Raw genomic sequence first — 25,304 nt, 5'->3', positions numbered from 1 at the left:
ACACCAGGCTAACAAAACATTCTATCCCTGACAATAGCCCTGCAGAGAAGATTAGCACATCAAGTACCAATCCATATGCAAAAGAACCTCCTCAGGATACAGTGAAGCCTCCCGCCATTAGCATTCCACACCCTGGGAAACTCTTACAGGATGACTCAGCTCAACCCCACCCCTCCTGAGTAGATACAAATGACCTACATCTTTTCCACACTGTGACACTGAGAGATCTCTGTCTTTTGGTGCTACACCTCTGAAGATGCCAGCCACAGCTGCTGGCGAAACGTCAGGAACTACAATGCCAAGACCACGGCAATACAGCCCGGAAAACCCACAACAACCATCATACATCTCTTATGTTGACTGCAACAACCTTCTTCTCACCAGCCTTGGCAATCTCCCATCCAAGTGCTAATCAGAGCAGACCCTGCTTAGCAGCCAAGATCTGATGAGATCAAGCTAGCCTGGACCATCCAGGTTGTAAAGTATATACAGATGGTTCCATATAAACAAACAACCAGTTGCATTCTCATATAAGGGAACTGCCAAGGGGACCTTTGGTCCACATCCATGTGCCACTCTCACCTGTAAGACAGCAGTGCATTATTCCTGTTGAAATTCATTCACAGTCAGAGGAACAAAAATGGTAGTTCAAAATGGTACATGGCTCACACAGCCCCTGAAATTGCAATGCATCTACAAGGAGTGAACACTGCTAGAACAGAGCATTCTCTCGGGCTCACATCCAAATCATTTGATTTTTTCTTACACTGAGTTCCTGGTGGATGGTGCCAGGAGGAGGAGCACACTGTATCCCTTCACTCATCTGCCCCATCATCTTGTAAATGTGAGTTTCGTTCCAGAACCAACAGCACCTCTGCAATGTGTAATTATGTAGCCCAGAGCAATCCCCTCTGGCCACCTTGCATGGATTCCCTCCCCCCCCCACCTCTTTTTTCATTAAGTTTGACATTTCTGAGCATGAGCTGCACTGTCGACAAGCAATCCCCAGCAATAGGCTGGGGAAATGAGATGTTGGCAAGATGAGGAATATGTGGGGAGAAAACAGAAGAAATAAGTGCAACATTAAAAATCAGTTGGGGGAGAGTATTATTTGTGGTGCTTTTAGTCTAAAGCACTGTGTGCAACAGGATTCAGGGAGGTTGCCAGGATTTGTATGTAACCATTAAGTTGTTTAGGGAGGGGGTAACCACGAGCTGTATGTCATGTTAATGTATCTAATGCTTGTATCTCATTTCTCCTTTTACATGTAAGCTTGTTAGGCCATAAGTTGCTTATTAACCATAAAGTGAAACCATCTTTTTTTTTTTAAAGGGGGGTTCGTTTATCTCCTGTGAATCTGTCCTTTTTTGGAGCTCTGCAATACTGCTAGCTAGCAGAACTTCATTCTGTGTTAAAGTAATTATTCCTGCCCAAGATCCGGTGAATACAAAATCGTGTTAACATCACTCTTGAGGGCCTGTCATTTTTACAGCACTGTTGATATATAAATAGGGACATGTAAAACCTGCAATGAGGGACTGCTTTCAAATTCTTTTTTCTAGACCTAAGCAGTGGATTTCATAGGAATTCCATCTTTCTGTTCAAATTCTCTTTCCATTTCCAGTGAATCAAAAGTATGTTTCTTGCTTGCATGAAAAGACTTGCATCTTATCACATATATATGTTTGCTTATAGTTGCACTATACCATTTTTGTTGTCTTAAGAATGATAAAGGGAAGGAAGGCAGCATGGGACAGCCCAACCTCATCAGATCTTGGAAGCTAAGCGGGGTTAGTACTTGGATGGGAGACAACCAAGAAACAGTCTGTAGAGAGAGGCACTGGCAAACCACCTCTGCTTCTCGCTTGCCTTGAAAGCCTCTTGCTGGGGTTGCCACAAGTCAGTTGTGAACCAACTGCACATATGTACTTGAGAATGAGTGAATAGGTAGTACAAAAGAAATACAACATAACTGCTGATGGTTTTCCATTTCTATATTAATATATTAACAGTATATGTGAAATTGGTGAATGTGAGGTGAGAAGATATATCTTTACAGCCCCATTCCCTCTACCCTTCTCTGCAGTGGTGGGACAGGTGGCAACTAGAGATGGGCATGGAACAAAAAAAACCCCAGGAGGTTCATGGTTCATGGGTTTCACGAACCACGAACCACGAAACTGGACCAGTTACGAACTAGTTCGTGGTTTGTGGTTTGTGGGGTTTAAAAGGCCCTCTCCGGCCTTAACAGCAGCAGGGAAAGGGGCACTTTACAGTTTAAAGGGCCCTTTCCTGCCTCGCAAGTGGCAGGTCCCTTTAAAATATCAGCTGGCAGGCGGCAGGAGGGGATCCCTCTTCACCGCATGCCAGCTGATAGTTTAAAGGGACCTGCCGGTGGCAGGGCCCTTTAAACTGCCCAAACCCCAGCCCCCAACCCCCCAGCCCCCAGCCCCAGTCCCACACCTACCTTCCCCTGTGGTGCAGCATCCTCCCTCTCTTCCCGGGAGGGGTGGGAATTCTGTTTTTGGCCTCTTCCGTTGCCCTGGGGGCCTGCAGGGTGGCAGAAGAGGCCAAAAACTGCCTCCTCCATTGCCGTGGGGGCCCGCAGGGTGGCGGAAGAGGCCAAAAGCAGCCTTCTTGCCCCTCAAATGGCTGCCACGGTGGCAAAAATGGCCTTCCCGCCCCTCCTGGGAGGAGAGGAAGGATGCCACACCACAGGGGAAGGTAAGTGTGGGGCTGGGGCTGGGGGGGGGTAGGGGGGGCTGGGGTTTGGGAAGTTTAAAGGGAACTGCCACAACAGTTCCCTTTAAACTATCAGCTACCTGCCAGCTGATAGTTTAAAGGGACCCGCCCTTGCAAGTGCCTTAAAAGGGCAGTTTAAATGGCTATTTCTCTGGGGAAATGGCCATTTAAACTACTCCTGTAAATATGACCCAACAAACCAGTATACAGTTCATGGAAGTTCTGTGAAAAGGAGCTTCCATGAACGCTGGTTCGTGAACCCCACACCGGCCTGGTTTGTGGGGGTTTTGGGGTCATATTTAGGTTCGTGGCACCTCTAGTGGCAACCAGAGACGGGGCTTTCTAAATGGTGGTACCTTACCTTTGGATACTCCAAAGGGCACTGACACCTTCTTTATTGCCTTTCAGGTGCTAAGATAAAACATTTATCTTTTTCTAGGTTTTGAATCTTTTTTTTTAATCCAAGTTTTGAATGGTTCCAGGTTGAGGGTTGTTTTAGGAATATTATTAGGAATATAAATAGTGTTTCTATACTCTTTTACATCCCTTAAGAATTCTTTGTGTGTCTTGACATAGGATTTGATCATTTTTGTTTCTATTTTTATGATTTTATTTTTATATTGTTTTTAACCTTGTGAATTTCAAGCAGATCTCAAGAGAGCCAGCTTATAAATCCTCTAAATAATTAATAACGTAATAAACTACAGTTGAAATTCTGTGTTCAGCACAGCTCCAAATGATGGATTTTTGTGGGATTACTGTCTGGTTTCATTGACTCAGAAACAGCACTTGCTTCTATGAGAAATCCTGATTATTTTGTCCCTTCTCTCTTCTGTGCACAGTTGCCCCTACATTGTTTTGAGGCTGACTAAAAGTGAAGTGATGTGTGACTTGGGAGATCTGTGAACAGCATTTCATATACCTACCTCGCAGGTAGGGGGGCATTTTGAATTGCAGCTACAACTCTGGAAGCAGGTTTTCCTTTACAACATTATCCCAATGCAAACAATCCCTTTAGACATGATGTCTCTCTTAGGAGGTAAAACAGACAAATACCTCTATGGTACTTGCTTTATTGTGGCAGGGCTGTGGCTTTGCACACAGAAGTTTCCAAGCTCAATTCTCAGCACCTCTGGTTAAGAAGATTAGGTAGCAAGTGATCTGAAAGACCTCTTCCAGGTGAGCTGCTACTAGTCAGAACAGACAAGACTGTCCCTGATAAATCAATGATTTGAGTTTTATATGTTCCCTTGTGAGGCAAATGGCAGCAAAAGAGAGGGTATCAAGGTTTGGAAAACAGTGCAGGGGGAAGAAAACACAGATATTCTATTCTAGTGGATTTTACCTGCACCTGGCTGCAGCTGCTTTTAACCATTTTGAAAAATCCTTAGCGTGGATTTCCCAGGTTAGGTTTAGTTCAGGCTTAAGGACATTGAAATAGCCTCTGACAATTTTATGGGAATTTAGGCATGTAATTATAAGTCTTCTCCCTCCCTTTCCAAGGTGGTATTCTATGGTAGAGTACTTAAGGCTTTATTTTGATGGTTGTAGAATAGAGATGGGCACGATCGGCATTACGATAGAAAAATACCCACGATAATGGCGTTCGTACAATCGGGACCCGGCGGATTGGTGTCGTCCACGGCAACCAATCCAGCGTTTCGGGTGGGGGGGCTTGATCGGGTCTTGATCGGGGTGATCGGTATCTGATCGGAGATCCAGTCACTCCAGCGCCAGTAATCTATTCCCCTGGCAACGGAGCCAGGGGAATGCCTGAGCTGAGTTTGCCCTCCTTCTGTCACCCTGGAAACCCAAATGGAAGCTCAGCTTGCCTTGATCAGCAGGGCTTCCTTCCAACCATGGAGCAGCAACGCACTCACCAGTTGGGAGAAGACAGCCAGGGGAGAGAGGGGAAAGGGGGTGTTCTGTAGCCATGGGCACTCCAAACGTTTTTTGCTTTTTTAAAAAACGGGGCTTTGTAGGAGGAATGGCTGTTTTTCTGTCTGTCACTCTCTGTTTTTAACCTGCTTTTAAAACACTGTATTTTGTGGGAAAACCGCTCTGTGTGTGTGTTTAAAATATGCTTTTGGAAGACTGGCTGCTTGCTTTTAAAATTGGGTGGGGAAGAATGGAGGATTCTGTCCCTGCTTTTTTTAAAAAGCTGGCTGAAACATGTTGACGGGGTGTCTCTCTCTCTCTATTTGGAGAGGCAGGGACAGGTTAAAAACTTTTCCCCCTCTGTTCTAAGTGTGTGTGTGTGTGTGTGTGAGAACGTCCCCTCCCTGAGGGGAGGTGGCTTGTCGCTGGGTTAAAAACTCCCCCCCCTCTGCTCTAAGGGTGTGTGTGTGTGAACATCCCCTCCCTGAGGGGAGGTGGCTCGTCGCTGCCTCCCTGTGCCCAACGGACCCGGTGGTCGCCACCACCACCCACCTTCCCACATAGCTGGGAACAGCAGGGCACCCCTCCGCTTTGGCCTCCCAGATCCCCGATCCACGGATCAGAAACGGGAGATGACTGGTGTGGATCGGAGATTTGGGGTCATCGCCGGCACCGATCCCCGATCAGCTTGATCGGTAATTTTTTTTGGATTGTGCCCACCTCTATTGTCGAATACTGGATTCCCTATTGTGTAGTAAGGACACTGATGGGCAGGATTTTAAAGAAAAACAAGAGTGTTTTCTTTTTTTTCTCAGAATGGTACGGACACTTGAGTATTCCTAGGCATGATGAACAGGTCACAAACAAAAGTAATATTACAGTCTGGGCTGAGGTAAATATTTTTCCCCCTAGGTTAAATTGTCAGAACACTTTATATACAAATTAACTCTATAGCTTACAGACAACTTATGTGATATTTCACCCCTGAACAATATCTTTTCAGTCAGGAAACATTCAAGGACTTCCTCTTTGAGACAATTTTTGTCAGACATCCATAGCCTTGACAACAAGTTTACATCCAGCCTCACTTGTTCTGAAGGATAGACTTGAACCAGATTAGACCCATTTATATACAGGGATTCTAATCTACCCAGTCTGCTCTATCCTGAAATCAGACTCTCCTTCTAATAAGTATGGTCCCTTACCAAGAATCAGACCTAAAACTCTGACATCTGACGTAAAACCTGTGTTTGCTGACTTCATTTTTAATTGATTTGTAGTTTTTTTAACACAGCCACAATGCCCCCCTTCAGAACAAGTGTATAGTAGGGTAGCCCTAGCTGAGTAGGCTGCTGATCAGCCAGCACACTGAGGGCCAAGCTACACATGACGAATGACACTTGAACGGCAAGTGGATTGAGTGGAGAGCAAGTGAACAGGGAGAAATACACTTGCTGTTCAAGTGTCATTCGTCATGTGTAGCTTGGCCCTGAGAAAGACTCAGGAGGAAGAAACCAACTTAGCTTCCCCTCTTCATGTCTCTCTGATAAGGCAAATGAGCTCTGCCTGCCCTGCCTCCTTTTGCCCAGCCTAGCACTGAATCCTCATACAGAGAGGGGAAGGCTCAGATTCTTTAAAAAGGGGCCAGGGAGAGGGAGGACAGGGCAGGTGCACTGGGATTCAGAAGGCACATGGAACTGGAGGCATTTAGTTGTGCCCCCCACCCCCGTACCAGCTCCTTCCAGTTTGGAAAGTTCCCTGAATCCACTTCTGTCAGCATTTACACAACCCTGTGCAGGGTCTGTAAGCCAGGCAGAATCTGTGCTTTCATTTGTGTGTTTTCACAATGAACACCCCCCCACACCCCACGCACGCACTTTCCAGAATAGTTAAATGCTCCTGAATCACTCTGCACTATTCCTGAGGAACACTTTGACCCTGCTTTCCAACAGAAAGAACTGCCAGGCAGCTCATAATACAAAATTTATTCATTTTTGTACACAGTGAGGATTGCCAAGTGACAACCCCAGGCATAGTGAACAGCCGAGCAATCTCGTGCACCTTGAACACATTTGGGTGTAGTTAACAGAAGGGAGACAGTGGCAGGGGTCATGGGCCAGGAGGGGAGATCAGGTGGAAAGCAAGCCCACACTACTAGGGCTGCCTCACTGTGTGGGGGTGGGTGGGTTGCAGCTCTGTTTAAAAAAACTACAAATCAATTAAAAATGGAGTCAACAGACGCAGTTCTAAAACTCAGGGAACCTGGCATTATGTAGTACCCGTCTAAGAGTCAGACCACCAGCTGTCAACTGCCTACACTTTCCTCAATATTCTGTCAGCTGTCTGAAAGCTGATTGGATGTTACTGAAGCCTTCAAGTAGGCTCAAGCATTCAAATGACTTTGGTTGTTCAAGGCCGGGCAGCCTCCTACCCATCACAGAGGACTGAACTGATGTGTTCATTATTTTAAAGTATATAACCATTACGGTGTTTATGGACCCACAGGGTTGAGTGAAATTACAGGATATTATTTGACAAGAAAGGGTTACAGTAGATTAAAGGTTTACTGGCCTAATCCCAAAGCATTTCCTCAATAAAATTTGTGAATTTTGGTATAATATTCTACTTCAATGGAGTTGCAACATGCCAACCAATTTCTTCTTTTACTAGTTAACTGTTAAGTATATAAAGTTTTTCAATTTTTATCTTCCCAAATGCCTCGTGATGAGTCATTAATATTAACAGATGTGCCCTGCCACCTCCCTCCCAGGAAATTTTACTAGTCTTACTAAAACACTTTTTGCTGCTCTCAGCAGATAGCAAACAAAAGTGAGAGAAATTATGTAAGCAACATCAGTGTAAATTTTAAAAGCCTTCACAATTGCACATTGGCTATGTATTGTTACTCTAAGATCAACTTTACACATTATCCTTTTCATGAAGCATCACTTCTACAAAAGCCACAGTGCACCTGTAGTAGTTATTGTTTCTGACAGTCCATTCAGGCATACTAGCTCTTTCCCAACCCTCTCTTTGTCCTATACTCTTGTCACCAGTCATTCACCCTTCCAACTATGGCTCACTTTTCCTCGAGCAGCCATAGAGGAATAACTGAATACTTCCCTTTAATCTTTTCTCAACGTTTTCCTTGTACAATCCTGCTGCCACCTCCCAACTGCAGTGAGGGAGAACCCAAAGAAAAGGATGTGAATTGCTTTTTTCCCTCTCTTCAGACTACTTCAGACAAAGGAGAAGGCTGAAAGAAGGTCTCCAGCTATGGGTATCTGTAGTGGCTGGGGCAATCACTTGCTACTACAGGAATACATCTATTTTAGGACATGAGATTTTTCATAGAAAGGTAATGTGTGAAGTGGTCCTATGATAATTAGAAATGAAAATCTTTGCTTTGGCTTTTGATCCCTGATGTCTGTCTTGTCATAAACATTTGAAGACATTTGATATTCAAGTCAAAATACTTCCAGGCATCAGTCTAGGCAAACTTGTATTGAAACTTGCATTGTAAATCAAGTAATCATGAATTTTGTCACAAATTTAAGCTAAAGTAATGAAAAATCTTAGGATTGTTTTCATCAACACTAACTTGATTATTTTTTAATTTCCTTTGTAGTTCTGTTGGGTTAGTAGTCTCCAGCTGCCATCTCCTTCTGTTCATAACAAAAGGAACAACCAAGTTATTTGGAAACACAGTTCACGTGTTCAGATGGAAGAAGTCATTAGCATAAATTAAAATGATGTATCAGTGAGACAAAGTAAGTAGTTAGATTACAGAGTACAGTTCAAAAAGATTGTCATGGCAGCACAAAATCACATTTCACTTGTTGGTGCTGTTTACACCTCTCGTTACCTCCTAGTGAAAGTGGTATGTTTTCAGTCTGTGAATGTCAACCTCAAAGGCCTATTTAGACATTTTAATATGTAATCAAATGGTTAGGAAGGACTGGTCTCCATGTGACAGTTCTGACATTCGTAGATCAATTTTACCCTTGGGGAATGCAGTTTTCTTATGAACTCTTCTAAAAAGGAGTCTTGTATTTTAATTGTTTGCTAATATTGAGTGGAACAATTTATATTGAACTTCAAAGTCTGGTAGTTTGGGTGAGTCATGGGAGGGGGCCCAGAAATTTTTGGCAGATCTGGCATTCGTTCTGGGGGCACAGTATATCCCAGAGTGCAAAGGGGCAGGTCCCTCATTAACAGCTGAGGGAAGCCTTTCTCTTTATAGTAAAATCTTTGACTAAAAATAATGGATACACCCACGTGCATTGCTTAAACTTCTTAGAGAAGTCCTGGAGCAACAATCAGCTGAAAAAGAGTGAGAAGGTGCCAGGGAACCATATTCAGAGAAAGTTTCAAAGGGATTCTCTCTCTCTCTCTCTCTCTCTCTCTCTCTCTCTCTCTCTCTCTCTCTCTCTCTCTCTCTCTCTGTGTGTGTGTGTGTGTGTGTGTGCGCGCGCGTGTTAGAAAGTACTGTCAAGTTACATCTGATTTATGGCAACCCCAGATGGTTTCCAAAGCAAGAGAAAACAAAGGTGGTTTGCCATTGCCTGCCTCTGCATAGTGACCCTGAACTTCCTTGGTAATCTTCCATGCAAGTACTAACCAGGACCAACCCCACTGAGCTTCTGAGATCTAACGAGATTGGACTAGCATGAGATATGCAGGTCAGGGCATATATTTTTAATATGATTAAATTATACATTGGGAAGTGAGGGCTATTCAAAAAGAAGTTTCCATGACCTCCCAACAGAGAAAAGGCAACCATCCTAATCTCTGCCAAATGTAGTATAACATCATGGGGCACAGCCCATTTCTTCAGATACAGTGTGATATGAACAACACTTCAATGTGAGATGGAAATTACAATTTCTATAGCAACACTGAAGATGCTACAATATTATAAATGCAGAAAATGACTTCTGTGGTGATGTAGCTCTAAGACAGTTCAGAATGGACTACAACTAAGGTCACCAGGCCACAGCCAGCAACACCCAAGAAAAATTGTGGAGTGAGAATTGTAAGCAGTCAGCCTGGCCTCCGCCATTTTAATAGCCATTTTAATATGGTTGCTTGTGATATTAAAAATATCACCAAGCCTCTGGATTTAAAATGGCTGCTGTATTGCCACCAGAGAGCCTCCAACAGTTGCTGAGTCCTGCCCGGGAGAACACGGCATGCATGGAATGCCACACAGAAATGTGGAGGGATTAAGAGGTGATTGGATTTGCAGTCCCACCAGCCCCATAAGAGTCCAGCGCAACAAAGGTCTCGCAGAGTCATACCCGCTTAACACATTGCTTTCCCTTCTTACATGATGAGATCTCCTGTCCTTGACTGAGGAGCTAATCAAATGACATTCATAAGTTTATACAGTCGTTCCTGGGAAAGTACAGTCCCCACCTAAAATCCATCAACTTAGCTCCGGTGGAATTCACTAACAAACTATCCCTTTTGTGCAGCGCTAGAACATGTTTTGCATTTGCTTTCACACACCCCAGCAGCTACCAATCAAGGAGATCAAACTTTTGTCAAACCCAGGAACTGACCGTTGGAGCCTTTGTTCTAATGGCTAGGTGGGCTCTCCCACCTCAGGGCACATTTTACCTATAAAGGTAGGGCCCTGGCCTCATTCAAATCATGCATGCTTCCTGGCTGCTCCCTTAGGGTCACTCCCCTAAACCTCTCTCTCTTAGTGCATGCTTATTGGATCCAAAGTGCTGTTCCCTTGAGGTTTTCCCTGAGCCTCTTGATCCCTTGGCGAGGATGCTGGATGTTTGAAGCTCTCCCTCCACGGACTGGACCCCCTCTTCAGGATAGGTAGATATACTTATTCCCTCTCTCTATTCCCAATTTCTGGCTAAGCTTCCTAGGACTCTGTGTGTGCATGTGTGTGTGTAATTATTTTACCCACTGTAACTCTGAGTGTATGTGCATGCAGCTTTGTTCTTTAATAAAAGTTGTTGTTTGATGTTAAGCACCAGCCTCATTTGTTATAAGGGAGGGGACCCCGTAGAAGTTGGTGATAGAGCCCTGCGGTTACCAGCCTCTTGCATAGCTGTCTTCCTTGCTTGCTAATTCCCCCACAAATCATTTTATTGGAAGGAGACCAGTTCCGGTAACAGGGACAGCCAGACCTTCAGTACACCGGTGCACTGATGTGACTTCACTAAAAACTTAAAATGATGTTATTAGATGCTCTAGAATTTACCAAAAAAATCTATGGTTTTACGACAGAGTTTTTGTAAATTCTAGAGCATCCACAGCATCACTTCCAGTTTCTGTTGAAAGTGACATCAGTATGCTATGCAGCACAATCCTCTGATGCCTAGGACACTTGGGGGCTCTGCATGTCTCTCTGTGTGTATGTATAACTCTCTTGATAGTAAGCTGCTTCTCTTTGTCTAAGATGGGAACGCCTCCTCACTCCTCTTCTGTCTCTTGGAAGATTTCTTTTTCTTGCATCATGGCCTTCCAAAGGGAAAGATGTATTTCTCAGAGCTCCTGCCATAAAGGCCTCTTCCACAGACCCACTTGCAGCCTCGCTGCCAGACTATTTGGCTGTGACATTTATCAGGAAAGTGACTCTTTCTACCCTAAGACGAATGGAATCTACCTCAATAAACTGTAAATTCTATCTTTTCTGCAATTTGATTGCCTGAGGATTAATTACTGCATATTGGGGAAAATGCTTCAAACTAAGTAACTCTGCTTCCAAACAAAATATAACTATTTCTAATAGCCTCATCCCTCTCCTCGCTCCCAATTTTCTCCTGCTGGCAAAGGAGCAGGATGCTAAGAGGTATAGCAGAAGACCTGGCACCACTCATTTCAACAATGAGATTGGAACGTAATATTTCTGCATTAGAAATGGCCAGTACACCAACATGCTCTGCAACAGTTGCAACTGCAAGACATTACTATTCTGTCTCAAAATTTATTAGGGATTTTTAGCCATATGCTAACCACGACTGTAAACAATTGTCACATGTACTGAAAAAATGGAGTTGTGGGGGAACAAAAGATGATGAATATTTAAAAGTTAAATATTTAATATTTAAAAGTGTTTGATCCCATATACAAGAGCAGAAAACACAACGGCCTCAGGAAGGGTTGCAGTGCTCCTACAGAGGATGTCCCTGGGCACCTCAGTGTAGGTTGACCACAGGCAGCACAGTATCCCAGGCCAGTGAGGCCAGTGCCACGGAGCGCTGGCTTACGATGGTCCTGGTAAGCATCACAACATGCCTACACAGGTGAGCACTGGGCAGCTGTGCACAGGCCAGATGCAGGAAGCTCCGTGAAGCCTGGCTGTGGCCAGCCAACCCAGTGATGGGGAACTCTGTGGTGCACCCCATCTGGCCCCGTGACTTCACTACCCCGTGAGTAGAGAAGTTGGGAACAGTGGTGATGGGGGGTCTTGAACCCCATTACAGCTCCCTGGACCCCCTCCAATTGATTTTCATAGTCCCTCACTTCTTCTTCTCCAGTTCTGTAATCCTAGCCCAACTGCATTCTTCATTGACAGTTTTATGCTGCCTGTTTGCACTGTTTTATATCCTGTAATCTACCATGAGTCCAAGCGAGGAAGGCAGACTGTAAATAAAGTGAAGCAATACTTACATAAAAGCCAGCTGGGGTCCAATGAAATTAAAATAACGCATAAAATGTATAAAAACACACAAAACACAGATCGACACAAATGAAACAAACTTCAGCCAACACATTACAGGATCATTTCAAACAACAATCTATTAAATTTGTTCTTAGCATTGGTAGAAAGTAAAATGAGATCTAACATAATGCTGCTCTGTGAAGATAAGCCACTTGAAGCTGCCAGCCTATAGACAGACTCTGGAGGTAATAAGTCACTCAGCAAGAAGCCAATGAACTAGTACTCTGCCTAGATTGGTCTTCTTTTGATTCTGCCCCCCCCCCATCACTTCCAGTCCTATTGATCTTTCCTTGGTTATTTCCACCACTCTCATCTCTTCCTTCCTGTTACCTCTACAAGGGAGGAACATATTTGACAGCACAATATTCTCTTCAACACATTCTGAGCTGGGAGAGCAGTGGCTCTTCCCTCCCACTCAAGATAGACTAGTTGCATCAGCTTGAAGCAACTGAATTTTAAAAATGGCACTCATGTCATATCTGCACTGCGAGCAACTTGATTTCTTTTTGAGGCAGGCAGTTCCAATCAGAGCTGACAGGTGACAGCAAAGAGGTTTATACTCATGAATGGTGTCAGAGTAGTCTGTCCTCTAGGTGGCCAAAGGTGATGGCCTAGGGTCCCAGCCATGGAGGGGATTAAAACAGACCAGCTGCCTTGCTGTTTCCACACTCCCTGCCTGGCTACAGCACTGGGGAGGCATCCCAGGCCAGAGTGGGTAGTTGGCTGCAGGAAGTCTGCTCTCTTCTTCCTTCTTGGGGGGGGGGGGTGGGGAAGTATGGGGGGATAAACAGGGTGCATACCAGAAAAGGGAAGGATGGTTGAGTCCCACCTCCTTCTCCCAGTGCAAGAGAGAAGATGCAAAGAGGGTGCTGTCAATGCACCCCACTGGAGCTGGCATTTTCCTTGCTTCCTCCCCCCTCATGGCATGAAAGAACAGGTGGTGTTTTCCCACCTCCCCCACCACCCCAGGGATCAGGAGAGGTAAGGAGGATGGCTGGCATTTTCCCACCTCCCCTGGCATGGCAGGAGGAAAGGAAAGGAGGGTAGTCAGCAGCAAGCCCCACTCATGGTTTTTCTACCTTCTCTTGCCATCCTGAGGTACAGAGGGAAGTGAAGACGGTGGGCACTGAGACAGGCCTTTTCTTCTAACTGAGGAAACCTACACAACTTCCTATAATTTTAGGGAACTTAGTTGGTTTTGAAATGGAAACTTGTCCTTCAGTTGCTAGATATTCTTATGTTGCGAGTGTAAAGGCTTGGGATCACTGTGTTGAAGTAATTTTTGTATTACACCTGAAGAGTACAGAGATCACCAAAGAAGGAGGTTCAACAAAAGAACAAAGAAGATTTATTTATGTATGGGGGAGGGGGGTTAGAACAGAATAGCAGCCCAGGTCTCTAGGAGAAACATTAGGACTCCTCAACTGCTATATCTGAAAAGCTGAATACAGCACTGTGCATTCAAAGTTTGCCAGTTTTCATTATCTTTTTTTATAATTATTTTTATTAAGATTTTTAAACAAATTAATAAAAAGAAGAGGGGGAAAGCACATAGTTATAAGAAAAAAGAAAAGGGGGAATAAATACCGATTTTCTCTGTGAAAGATATGTAAGTATGCCAGTTTTCATAACCTTTTTTTCTTTCGTCTCTTTTCTCACTCTACCTGTGCACATGTACACACTGATGAAACACTGCAAAAATTTTATATAATAACAATCATTTTGATTTTTATGTGGTCGTGCCAACATACAGGAGCACACGTATAAATGAGTAAAATTCAAAATAGAAAGATCCAGTTTGGTATAGTGGTTAAGAGTGTGGGACTGTAATCTGGAGAACTGGGTTTGATTCTCCAGTCCCCACTCCACTACTTGAAGCCAGCAGGGTGACCTTGGGTCAGTCACAGCTTCTAGGAGCTCTCTCAGCCCCACCCACCTCACAGTGTGTTTTGTTGTGGGGATAATAATAACATACTTTGTAAACCACTTTGTGTGGGCATTAAGTTGTCCTGAAAGGCAGTATATAAATCGAATGATGTTGTTGTTAGAATAATGCTGATGTAATCATTCACATAAACATCATATGCATGTACAAATTGGAAATGTAGGGGGTGGAAATGCAAATAAACTGCTACCTCTATTTTGAGGTTGTTGCAAACCCTTGTCTAGCTCAGGCTTGGGCTGACCTTCCTCTACCCTGAGGTAAAACTTCTCCTCACCAAACGTATGAAGCTGAATACTGGGCTGGGAAGCCTTTAGTAGGGTGGTTGAGGGTTAGCATCAACCTTCCTTCTTGCCCCACACTTAAGAACCATATAAGTGGTATGGTTACTCAACCAAGTCTAAGAGTGTGACTACAAGTGACTTTCTTCACGTGGAGAACACTAGATTTTTCTTGCAAGGTTACCTGGGAAGTGAAGTCCGAGTGGTCCTTCCCCTCTCTGTTAGAATCGCTGCCTGAAGAGCCACAAGAGGGCTTCGTTTGGGGGCAAGCAGCTGCTACTTTCTCCAAGGGAGTCCTGCGGGCTGCCTGCTCCCCGGAAGCTGCTCTGGAGAAAGCAGCCGCATCAGTGAAGCTTCAGCCGCAGTGACAGTGGAAGGATCATTTTTCCATCACCTTCCACCCACACAGGTCTCTTGGCAATCCAGTTAGATCCAAGTCATGTAGCTGATATTCTTAAAATTATTCTGTGGGGATTAATTGCCAAAACAACTGACATGTACCAGTCCATAGCGACTCATGCATAGGTAGTCTCAATACCATTTGCAGAAATTGAGAATCACAATTCAGAAAATTAGTACTATTTATAGTCATGCTTGTAAAATGTGGAAAGTGTCTCACACTACTAAACACATGGTTACTAAGTCACCAAATAGGAAACTATTTGGGGGGGCGGGAATAAGAGAGCTATTTTCAGAGGTTCAGAGTAGACACATTTAGACATTTTTTTCTCTTATTATTGTATTTCTTCTCTTCTGGTTTTTGTATTATTGCAGCAATATTTGTGGGTTTTTTAAAGGCTCATATATTATTCACTGGCATTTATTACTATTCCTACATCACTCCAATTCAAATGCCAGGGAACAAAAATTTATATATATGAACCACAAAAATAAATTTTGGAGAAAGATTTGTTGTGCTCCAATAATGGCGATCTCTGTGTTGAAGAAAACATTATACAAGATCAACCATAAGAACAGATGGTACCAGTACTGACTATTCTGAAACAAAAATATACACATGCATGCACCCATGAGACTGATGTTGCTTTACTTGTTTGAGAGCAGCTGCAACATGGCTCCTTTCCACACTGTTCTCGTAATATAGAAACCAGGGCTGCATAATGATGCTGTAATCTCTGAAAATAATTCATTCAAAAACTGAATTTACCGTGCTTTACAATTCCCATTTTCTGTCCAGTTAAGCACTCCATACACCTGCACTGATGTTTTGTTCAGGCAAGATGGGGTAATACTAGTCAGGAAGAATGATGCTTTGCAGGACCTGGATTCACTTGTCTTGGAGAGGAACTACAAGTGACAAAAGGCACAGGTTGGACACTTGTCAGCTTCCCTCAAGTTTTGATGGGAAATGTAGGCATCCTAGTCTTCCAGCTTGGCTCTCTGACTGCTGTCCAATGGACTTTTCAACTGTCACTTGTCCAACATTCCGCCAAGCTGCCTACATTTCCCATCAAAACTTGAGGGAAGCTGACAAGTGTCCAATCTGTGCCTTTTGTCACTTGTAGTTCCGCTCCTGGATGGAGTGGAGTTGGGGTTAGCATGCTGCCTTGTTGGCATGGTGATCATATATACATTCTGTCATTTGCATTTGGAATCCTAAATCTCTCCTTTCTTAGACTCAGCTGACCTGGACACGGTAATCCATGATTCTGTAACCTTGTGGTTGGACTACTGCAATGTGCTCTATCTTGGGTTGCCCTTGAAGACTACTCCAAAATTACAATAAATGCAGCAGCCCAATTTGTCAGGGGCAGGCCATTGGGAACACATCTTGCCTATTTTAAAGCAGCTACATTGTTTTTAAGTTCAATTCAAGGTGCTGATTATAACCTTTAAACCTCTTCATGGCCTAGGACCCATGTATCTAAAGGACGAGCTTGCTATTCTGGATTCACAGAAGGGCCTTTTTCCTTCTTCTTACTTCTGCTCCTCCTGAGGTCAGCTCTACAACCTCACATCTAGACATGTCAACTTCCAGTTGCAAGAGATCCAAATCTCTATATCCATTTTTGTACTCATCATGTTCCCCAAACCCCCTTCTTGCTGTATCTCTCTGAGCTGCTTGACATATTGTTCTCAAAAGTCCCCAAGGCTCAGCCCTGGCTTTAAAGGAAGCACAGAATGCTGCTAGGAGGTGGCAGGTAAGGTCTACTTCTGCAATCAGTGGTTTGCAACAAAGTCATGGTATTGGACAGTTGACACAAAATAGTATTTAGCACTTAATGTATTTGAGAATGCAGTGAGTATTTGATAACTTTACGGAATTTTATATTTCATTCCTGACAAAATGAGAACTATCAAGAGCAATCAACAAGTATGAACCATTCCAATGCTGAAGTTAAGAGTTTATATCAAAATATACATTCAAATTTAGAATGGATAATTTCAGGCTTGAACTCTGAAAAGCAAAATAGAAACTTCTGAATGTTGTTTCAACTCTCCTTGAGACAATAGCAAAGCTATTAGGTATCACTACCACTTTCTCTTTTACAAGGTCTGCCCTTTCTCTTTTTGAAATCTGGAGTCAAGGTAGCATCAGTCCAGACACACTGAAGTCTTTCAGGCAACAGTGATGGTAAACAACTCTTCAAAGAAATGTGACAAAATCCATTCCCTGACATAGAGCTAACATTCCTTCTTCCAACTGTTGTTTCTTTACATCTCAGCCATCTGTCCTCTTCCATTATGTCCCTTGTCTCTCGCAACAGACAAGTTACATCCCAGATGCCAAAGGTCTGTCCTCTCTCTTTTAAGTGACAACTGCTTTGCATCACAAATCTCTTCAGGCAACAGCCTTAGAAAAAAATAAACCCCAAAAATCCCTCCAGGTAATGAAAGGAAGACTAGAGGCATCCATTGCTAATGATCCAAAAAATACATTTTATCAAGACCAAACCAATGCAAAATATAAGGTAGTGTATTCAAGATTTTAAGGTTGTCAGCTGGTGCGGGTAGGGGTGGGGGATGTCCTGTCCCTTTAATAGAGGTTTAATATGCTGAAATGGACAACTGAAGCTTTTCATGGCATGGCATTAAATAACCTCAGAACTGCCACAGAACAAAGTGATATTAAAAGGGCAGCTAGAAGAACCAATTTAAAAGATGGCAATGCTAGGGCGCAATGTACTTCAGGCATAGGACAGTAGAAGGGCATTGCTGTCACTTGATCTCAAACGGAGTTCACCGAAACTTGGAGCTGGTCCAGACTAGCATGACTGAAGAGGGAAATGTCTGAGGAACTCAAGAAGAGCCTTCAAATACTTGCATTCAGACATCATCAAAGGTCTACTTTCATTTACTTCACTTTCCTTGTTTAGAATCATATCTTATTGACTTAGCACCTAAATTTGGCACTCCCGGCTGCAGCAACGCTGCTTAGCCGGGGGCCATGTTTTGCAGGCTTGCCCGGGAAAGAGACAGACTCCCTTCCCGGGCATACGGGTACTTGGCCGGGGGCGGAGCCTGAGCCTTAGAAGGCGGCTCCGCTCTCCCGGCCTCCCAGTTGCTGGTTTCGCTCGGAGAGGGAAGGAACCTTCCAGCTCTCCGAGCGTTGGTGGAGGGGGCCTACCTGCTCCAGCGTTGCCAGCAGCAGGCCCTGAGGAGCGGCGAGGGAGACTGCGGCGGCTGCGGGCGCGGCGGAGCGGCGTTTCGGCGGCGGGTGGAAGCGACGAGTCGGGAGGCGTCCGGAGGCCTTTAGCTGCGCCTGCCTGCGGCGGCGCGGCGGCGCGGCGGCACGGCGGCGCGGCTCGGCTGCAGAGCCCGCCGCAGCTGCTTTATATTTCTGCCCCCCCTTTGCTGCCGGGCGGCTGCGTGTGGTGGGGGGTACTGCCTCCCCGGCGGCTGTAGGCTGCCGGAGCTTTTGCCCGCGCCTGAGTTCGGCGCGGCTGGGCTTGGACGGTTGTGCGCCCTCCGTGGCTTCTCTCCAGCACGCTCTGTGCTTCCCCCTTTCCCTTGGGCCCTTTTTTTTTTTTTCTGCCTGCTTTAGCAGCTTTACTCTGCCGGCCCCATCACTTCCACGGCCCTTAGTGGCCTTTGGGAAGTGCGGCTGTGTCTGGGGATTTCCCCCAGTTTTGCCCCTCCTTGTAGTTGGGTGATTGTGGGGGACTTTTCATTCCTCCCCTGCGGTTCCCAAGGGGGGGGTTCCTCTTGGTTTGCTCCTTTCCCATATAAAGGGGGGGGAGTTTAATTGTGTGGGGGTGCTTTGTGGCTGTTTGAGGGTCACCTGGGCTATTGCTCTTGTTCCCCCCCCAGGTTGTAGGGCTGGGGGTGTGGGGTGTGATTGCCTGGTCTGTGGCAAGTGACTTGGCTCCGTTTGCTGCTGGGCATTACTCAGGGCAAGGGGTGTTTGGTGGCCATTTTGTGGCTGGGCTTAGTGGCGGCCATTTTGTCAGCCAGTGCCTGTTTCTTCCCCCGCCCCCCCCCCCTCTCCCCTTCTTTTCAGGAGGATAGTTTGCCCTCGGTATCCAAACTTTATTGGGTTTAGGATGCCTCCTAAAAAAGGGAGTGGCCCATCCAAGGGCAAGCAGCCTGCACAAAAGGTAGCTGCAAAGAGGCCTCACCCCCCTGCTCAGTCCTCTTCCGATGAGGATGACGGTGAATCTGGGATGCAAGAGATACTCAGCCGTCTGGTGGCTTTGGAGCAGGCTCGGGGGGGAACTCAGCAAGGAACCACAGTGAGTAGGGTTCGTCGGCCTACTAAAAAAGTTGCTCCTTCTGTTTTGCAGAAGGATATCCAGAAGCGTATTTCGGCGTTGGAGGCAGCTTCGGGATGTGAGCGTGGTGAATCCAGCGGCAGTCAGGGTCCGGCTCAAGCGGTGGAAGAAGAGCCTGCACCTGAGGCTGAACAGGAGGCGGCGGCGGATGGTGGCCAGGTGGCCATAGCAGTGGAGCCAGTGCTGCAGGAGGGTAAGTTGGCTGTGCCTCAGCAGCCATGCACCTGGCCGTGGGGGCCCTGGGGTCAGCCTGCTGCCTCCGGGCCTCCCGGGTACACTGCTCCCACCATGCAACACACCTCTTCTGCTTGGAATCCGGCCCTCCCTGGGACTTCGACGCAGTCAGCTCCGGTTTGGCCCCCTGTTGCCCCTCCTGGCTGGCAGGGAGGTGCTGGTGCTACTCTTGGCCCGGCTCAGCTCCAGGTCCAGTCCGGTCCCTCTGGCCTGCCGCCGGTTAGTTGGCCTTTCGGCTACGGGGGACAAGGGGGTTGCCCTGCCTATGGGCCCTCTCCTTACGGTTTGGTGCCTTACAGGGCCCTGCCATTTGGTGATACTGCCTTGCCGCTTGGTGACCATTTAACTCAGGCCACCCGGGATAAAATCATCCGTGGGGAGTATGTAGATGTCTTTGCCCTTCTCTTCAGGGAGCTGGAGAAGAAGGACAAAGACGATCTGGATGAGAAAGATAAGGAAAAAATCAGGCGGCGTAAAGTGGACCGTAATTGGTCAAATTGGTTGCCCGGGTTCCTGATTTATGCGGGCGTATTGTCACGTGCGCAGCCTTGGCGCGCCGTTGCGCTTTTTCAATACCTGGATATAATCTATAAAGGTTATACGGTTTTTGTTGGTTCAGCCTGGCTCCAATATGATGAGGAGTTCAGGATGCGCGCGGCCATGAACCCGAACCTGCCATGGGATCAGATTCACCAGCAGCTATGGCTGCAGGTTATGACCCCAGCCAAACCGAATGTGGGGGATAGGTCAGACAGTGGCCACTTGATTTTCCGCCCCCACAACGCACCTGGACCCCGCGCCTCTGCGGGGCAGCCGGTTCAACCCCGGCTGCTCTGTTGGGATTTCACCTCTAAGGGGCACTGCAGTCGTAAGGCCTGCAAGTATCGTCACGAATGCCCCGCCTGTGCAGGGTCTCACTCTTATTCAGCCTGTCCTAAGGCCAAGCCTGGCGGCGGAGGCAAACGGTTCGGGGGTGGGGGCGGTCAGCAGGGGCCTGGAAAAGGGTCCCTCCCCAATAAATCTGAGGGTAATTGAGGGCTTGTTGGCCCTTTACCCCCGCCGAGGTGATGCCGAGTATTTGGTCTCTGGGTTTAAGTTTGGGTTCCGTATTCCGTTTCAGGGCGAGCGCAAGCCTTTCATGGCAGCCAACCTTCGGTCTGTGGCTGGTATGGAAGAGGTAGTGCGTGCCAAGATCGCTAAGGAGTGTGCAGAGGGTCGCGTTCTTGGCCCATTTGATGCCCCTCCTGTTCCTTGTTTGCGGGTTTCCCCGCTTGGTGTGGTGCCTAAGAAGGCGGCCGGGGAGTTCCGCCTTATTCACCACCTGTCGTTTCCCAGAGGCAGTTCTGTGAATGACGCCATTCCTGAGGAACTGTGTACGGTGCGTTACACGTCCTTTGACCAGGCGGTCAAGGTCGTGCGCCGTTGTGGAGTGGGTGCTGAGATGTCAAAGTGTGACATTAAGTCAGCTTTTCGTCTTCTCCCGGTTCACCCGGGTGACTTCGAGCTTCTCGGCTTTTCTTTCGAGGGTAAGTTTTATATGGATCGCGCCCTTCCCATGGGGTGCTCCATTTCTTGTGCGGCCTTCGAGCGCTTCAGTTCCTTTTTGGAATGGGAGTTGCGTCGCCGCACGGCCTGCCAGGACACCTGTCATTATTTGGATGATTTTTTGTTCGTTGGGCCTGTGGGCACGGAGCAGTGCGCCAGGTTGTTGGCCGCCTTTGTTTCTCTGGCTAAGGAGCTGGGTGTTCCTTTGGCTCATGAGAAGACCGAGGGCCCGACCACGGTCCTGACTTTTTTGGGTATTGAGTTGGACACCGTGCAGCAGTCCTTGAGACTCCCTGCTGACAAGGTTGAGGACTTGCGAGGGCGGTTGGAGGACTTTAAGGGGCGGAATAAGGTTTCCCTCCTTGAATTGCAGCAGCTTGTAGGGCATTTGAATTTCGCGTGCAAGGCGATCGCCCCAGGTAGGGCCTTTCTGCGGCGATTGTGTGACGCCATGGGGTCCCTGCGGTTGCCCCATCATCGTGTGCGTCTCAGTAGGGGCATGCGTGAGGACCTGCAGGTTTGGAGGGAATTCTTGAGCTCCTTTAATGGGGTCACGTTCTGGAGGGAGGATTTGTTGCTTGAAGCTGAGCTGCAGGTTACTTCCGATGCGTCAGGTTCCCTGGGTTTTGGAGTGTATTTTAGAGGGCACTGGTGTGCGGCCCGTTGGCCGCCTGACTGGGCGGAGCAGGGTTTGTCTAGGGACTTAACGTTTCTGGAATTTTTTCCCTTGCTGGTCGCTGTTTGGCTGTGGGGCGAGGAGTTGGCGAACCACACGGTACATTTCTGGTGCGATAACCAGGCGGTGGTTCATGTGGTTAACTCCTTGACTTCAAAGTCGCCTAGAGTTATGCGGTTAGTGAGGGCCTTTACCCTCAAGTGTCTTCAGCTGAATATATTGTTTAGGGCCCGGCATGTTCCAGGGATTAGTAATGGTGTGGCGGACGCTTTGTCTCGCCAACAGATGGATCGGTTTCGGCTCCTTGCCCCGCAGGCCGATCGTTTACCGGCGCGGATGCCCTGCGAGCTGTGGCGGCTTGGAAGGTGGAAGCGAACCAGGCGATCCAGTCAGCGTTAGCCCCTAGTACCCGGAGGGCATATGACCGTGCGGTAGGGCAGTTTGCGGAGTTTAGGAGGGCTGTGGGTCTCCCGGACGTTTGGCCCATCTCGCCGGAGCACCTTATGCAGTTTTGTGTGGTGCAGCATAGACGTGGTCTTTCAGTTAAGTCTATTCGGGGCCATTTGGCTGCGCTGGCTTTTGTCAGCAAGGCTCGCGGCCTTGCTGATGCCACTGGCGACTTTAGGGTAAGGAAGATGCTTGAGGGCTGGTCTAGGGAGGCTGGTGCTCCTAAGGATCAGCGGCAGCCGATTTCCCCTACTGTCTTGAAGGGTTTGGGAGCCACTTGGCCTGACATTTGTTCCTCCCCCTATGAACAGAGGTTATTTCATGCAGCGTCTTTAGTGGCCTTTTTTGGTGCGTTGCGTGTTAGTGAGTTGGTGGTGCAGGCTCGTACGGATACATCCGGTAGGGCCCTGCTGGCTAAGGACATCAAGTTTGTGGGGGACAAGGTGTCCGTTACGATCCGTCGATCTAAGACGGACCAGAGGCAGCATGGCACCACTTTGGTTTTGGGCCCCTGCTCAGAGCGGGAGCTCTGTCCGGTTCGTGCCCTTAGGGACTATATTGAGCTGCGAGGTGACGACCAAGGGGCATTGTTTCGGCACATTGACGGGGCTCCTCTGACCCGTTATCAGTTTTGGGCGGTTACGGAGAAGGCCCTTGGTAGGCTGGGGCTATCAGGGGTCAAATTCGGCACCCATTCCTTTCGGATTGGGGCAGCCTCAACTGCTGCAGCCATGGGTTACACTCAACAAGCGATACAACGGGTGGGCAGGTGGAGGTCGGGTGCGTTTCGATCTTACATACGCCCTTTGTCCCATTGTTGACAGCCCTTGCTAACTGCTCTTTCTTAGGTGCGGCGCCTGGCCCTTTGAAACGCAGGATCGTGATTTGTGGACACAGCATGGTGTTCTGGGCCGCTCACCAAGCCAGACGGACTCCGATTGGATCCCAGCTGGGGCTCAGTGCTGTGGCCACGGTCGAGTGGCTGGGACGGCGTGGCCTTCGGTGGCCTGCCTTGTTGCCACTCCTTTTTAGGGGGCGGAAGGGTCCGCCCCCGCATATCTTGGTCTTACACCTGGGCGGTAATGACCTTGGTTTGGTGCAGGGTAAGGCCCTGTCACTGCAGGCAACTGTGGACCTCCGTGAAATAAGTCGTCGGTGGCCGGGCGTGCTTATTTTCTGGTCCGAAATGTTGCAGCGCCGGGTGTGGCGTGAGGCTTCTGACCCGCGGGCTATTGAAGGTGCTCGGCGTAAAGCCAACCGGGCCATGAAAAAACCTTTGGGGGAAGGCCTGGGGATCTATTTACCGCACCCTAGGATTAAGGCCGAATTTGCCCATCTCTACCGGGATGATGGCGTGCATTTATCGCCGGAGGGCAATGAGATTTTTCTGGACGACCTACGGCAAGGGCTTAGGTTGGCCTTGAGCCACCTGTGGGGCGTCAGGGCCTAAGCAGAGGCTTGGCCCTGTCGGTGGCAGGAGATTCTCGGGGAATAGGGAGCGGGCCGGTGAGCACCCAGTGGCATTTCCCCCATACGTGGGGGAACAGGGTCTGCCAGCAGTGCGGTATGCTTGTGACGGCTACCAGTGCACAGGCAGACGCCTGCGGGGATCCCCAGGAACAAGTCCTTCCCTCATGCTGTACGGCTGGGGCGATTGGAGCTTGATGGGGGGATCCATTAGCCTGGCTGGCCGGGTTGCAGCCATTCTATGAATGGCCTACACTCGGGGCTTTGGGGCTCGCCCAGACAGGCCAAGGCGGTGGTCAGGTGTGACCCCGTGGCTTGACCTGTACCGCATAGTTGGCCCTTGCCGTAGTTACAGTTATTATATGTTGTAGTTTAATTAATAAACGGCCATTTATCTCCAAGCCTGTGTCTGTTTCTTTTTACGGCTAAGCTTGCAATTTGGCACTCCCGGCTGCAGCAACGCTGCTTAGCCGGGGGCCATGTTTTGCAGGCTTGCCCGGGAAAGAGACAGACTCCCTTCCCGGGCATACGGGTACTTGGCCGGGGGCGGAGCCTGAGCCTTAGAAGGCGGCTCCGCTCTCCCGGCCTCCCAGTTGCTGGTTTCGCTCGGCCCACCCACCTCACCCTGTTGTAGTGCAGGATTAGCCGGCTGCTGTTACCAGAGCCAGGTAGGAATTTTTTGCCCCTGTTTCCGTATTGGCTGTTGGTGCGGGGGTTTTTTCGCCTACCTTGCACTGCTGGCAGAGGTGATGGTTTTTGGCCGGGGTGGTGCCGTTTAGGTTTCCCTGGCAGGAGATTCTCGGGGAATAGGGAGCGGGCCGGTGAGCACCCAGTGGCATTTCCCCCATACGTGGGGGAACAGGGTCTGCCAGCAGTGCGGTATGCTTGTGACGGCTACCAGTGCACAGGCAGACGCCTGCGGGGATCCCCAGGAACAAGTCCTTCCCTCATGCTGTACGGCTGGGGCGATTGGAGCTTGATGGGGGGATCCATTAGCCTGGCTGGCCGGGTTGCAGCCATTCTATGAATGGCCTACACTCGGGGCTTTGGGGCTCGCCCAGACAGGCCAAGGCGGTGGTCAGGTGTGACCCCGTGGCTTGACCTGTACCGCATAGTTGGCCCTTGCCGTAGTTACAGTTATTATATGTTGTAGTTTAATTAATAAACGGCCATTTATCTCCAAGCCTGTGTCTGTTTCTTTTTACGGCTAAGCTTGCAATAGTTCATTTGGCAGCATCCAAAACAAACATCTTGGAAGAGGGCTTTTTAGGGATTAAGACAGGTTAAACCTTGCACATATTTATTAATGAAAAACAATCCATGGCTTGTCCCTGGCTGTATATGTGGATTACGATATTTTAATTAGAAATTTCACATGCCTGTTGCTCCCTACCCCCAGGGCATTCTTTAAAGCTCAGTTTAGGATTAATACAAGAATTAAAGAATCTGAAGGAAACTTTTATATTCAATCAAAATGGCAACACAATTTACCACATGCATTTTTAATATTGTTTCCTTCAACCATATCCCTCACATTTAGAATCCTAGAAACCGTACAACACCAAGGAGAAAGTGGACCCCACCCTGAATTTTAACTTAAAGTAAAATTCAGGATAAATTGGGGAGATGCTTAACAGAATAAGTGTCTGCAGAGTTTAGAGAAAAGCCA

At 47.5% G+C, this 25,304-nt stretch overlaps 1 protein-coding gene across 2 annotated transcripts in view; it reads left to right on the top strand.

The window, feature by feature from the left end:
• Positions 1 to 24,799, top strand: part of LOC129339666 (uncharacterized) — a 107,137-nt gene extending 82,338 nt beyond the window's left edge. For both annotated transcript variants that reach the window (XR_008597992.1, XM_054994251.1), the window contains 2 exons: positions 19,279 to 19,459; positions 23,017 to 24,799. Coding sequence is in view for 1 of the 2 variants with exons in the window: in XM_054994251.1 (XP_054850226.1) it covers positions 19,279 to 19,459; positions 23,017 to 23,618 (783 nt within the window). In the remaining variant the exon portion in view is untranslated. The remainder of the gene's footprint in view (positions 1 to 19,278; positions 19,460 to 23,016) is intronic.
• Positions 24,800 to 25,304: the final 505 nt, after the last annotated feature.

This window comes from Eublepharis macularius, chromosome 1 (assembly GCF_028583425.1).
Source record: "Eublepharis macularius isolate TG4126 chromosome 1, MPM_Emac_v1.0, whole genome shotgun sequence".
Classification (NCBI taxonomy): Eukaryota; Metazoa; Chordata; class Lepidosauria; order Squamata; family Eublepharidae; genus Eublepharis; species Eublepharis macularius.
Note: the sequence above shows the minus strand (reverse complement) of the source record. Positions and strands in the feature narration are given on the sequence as shown.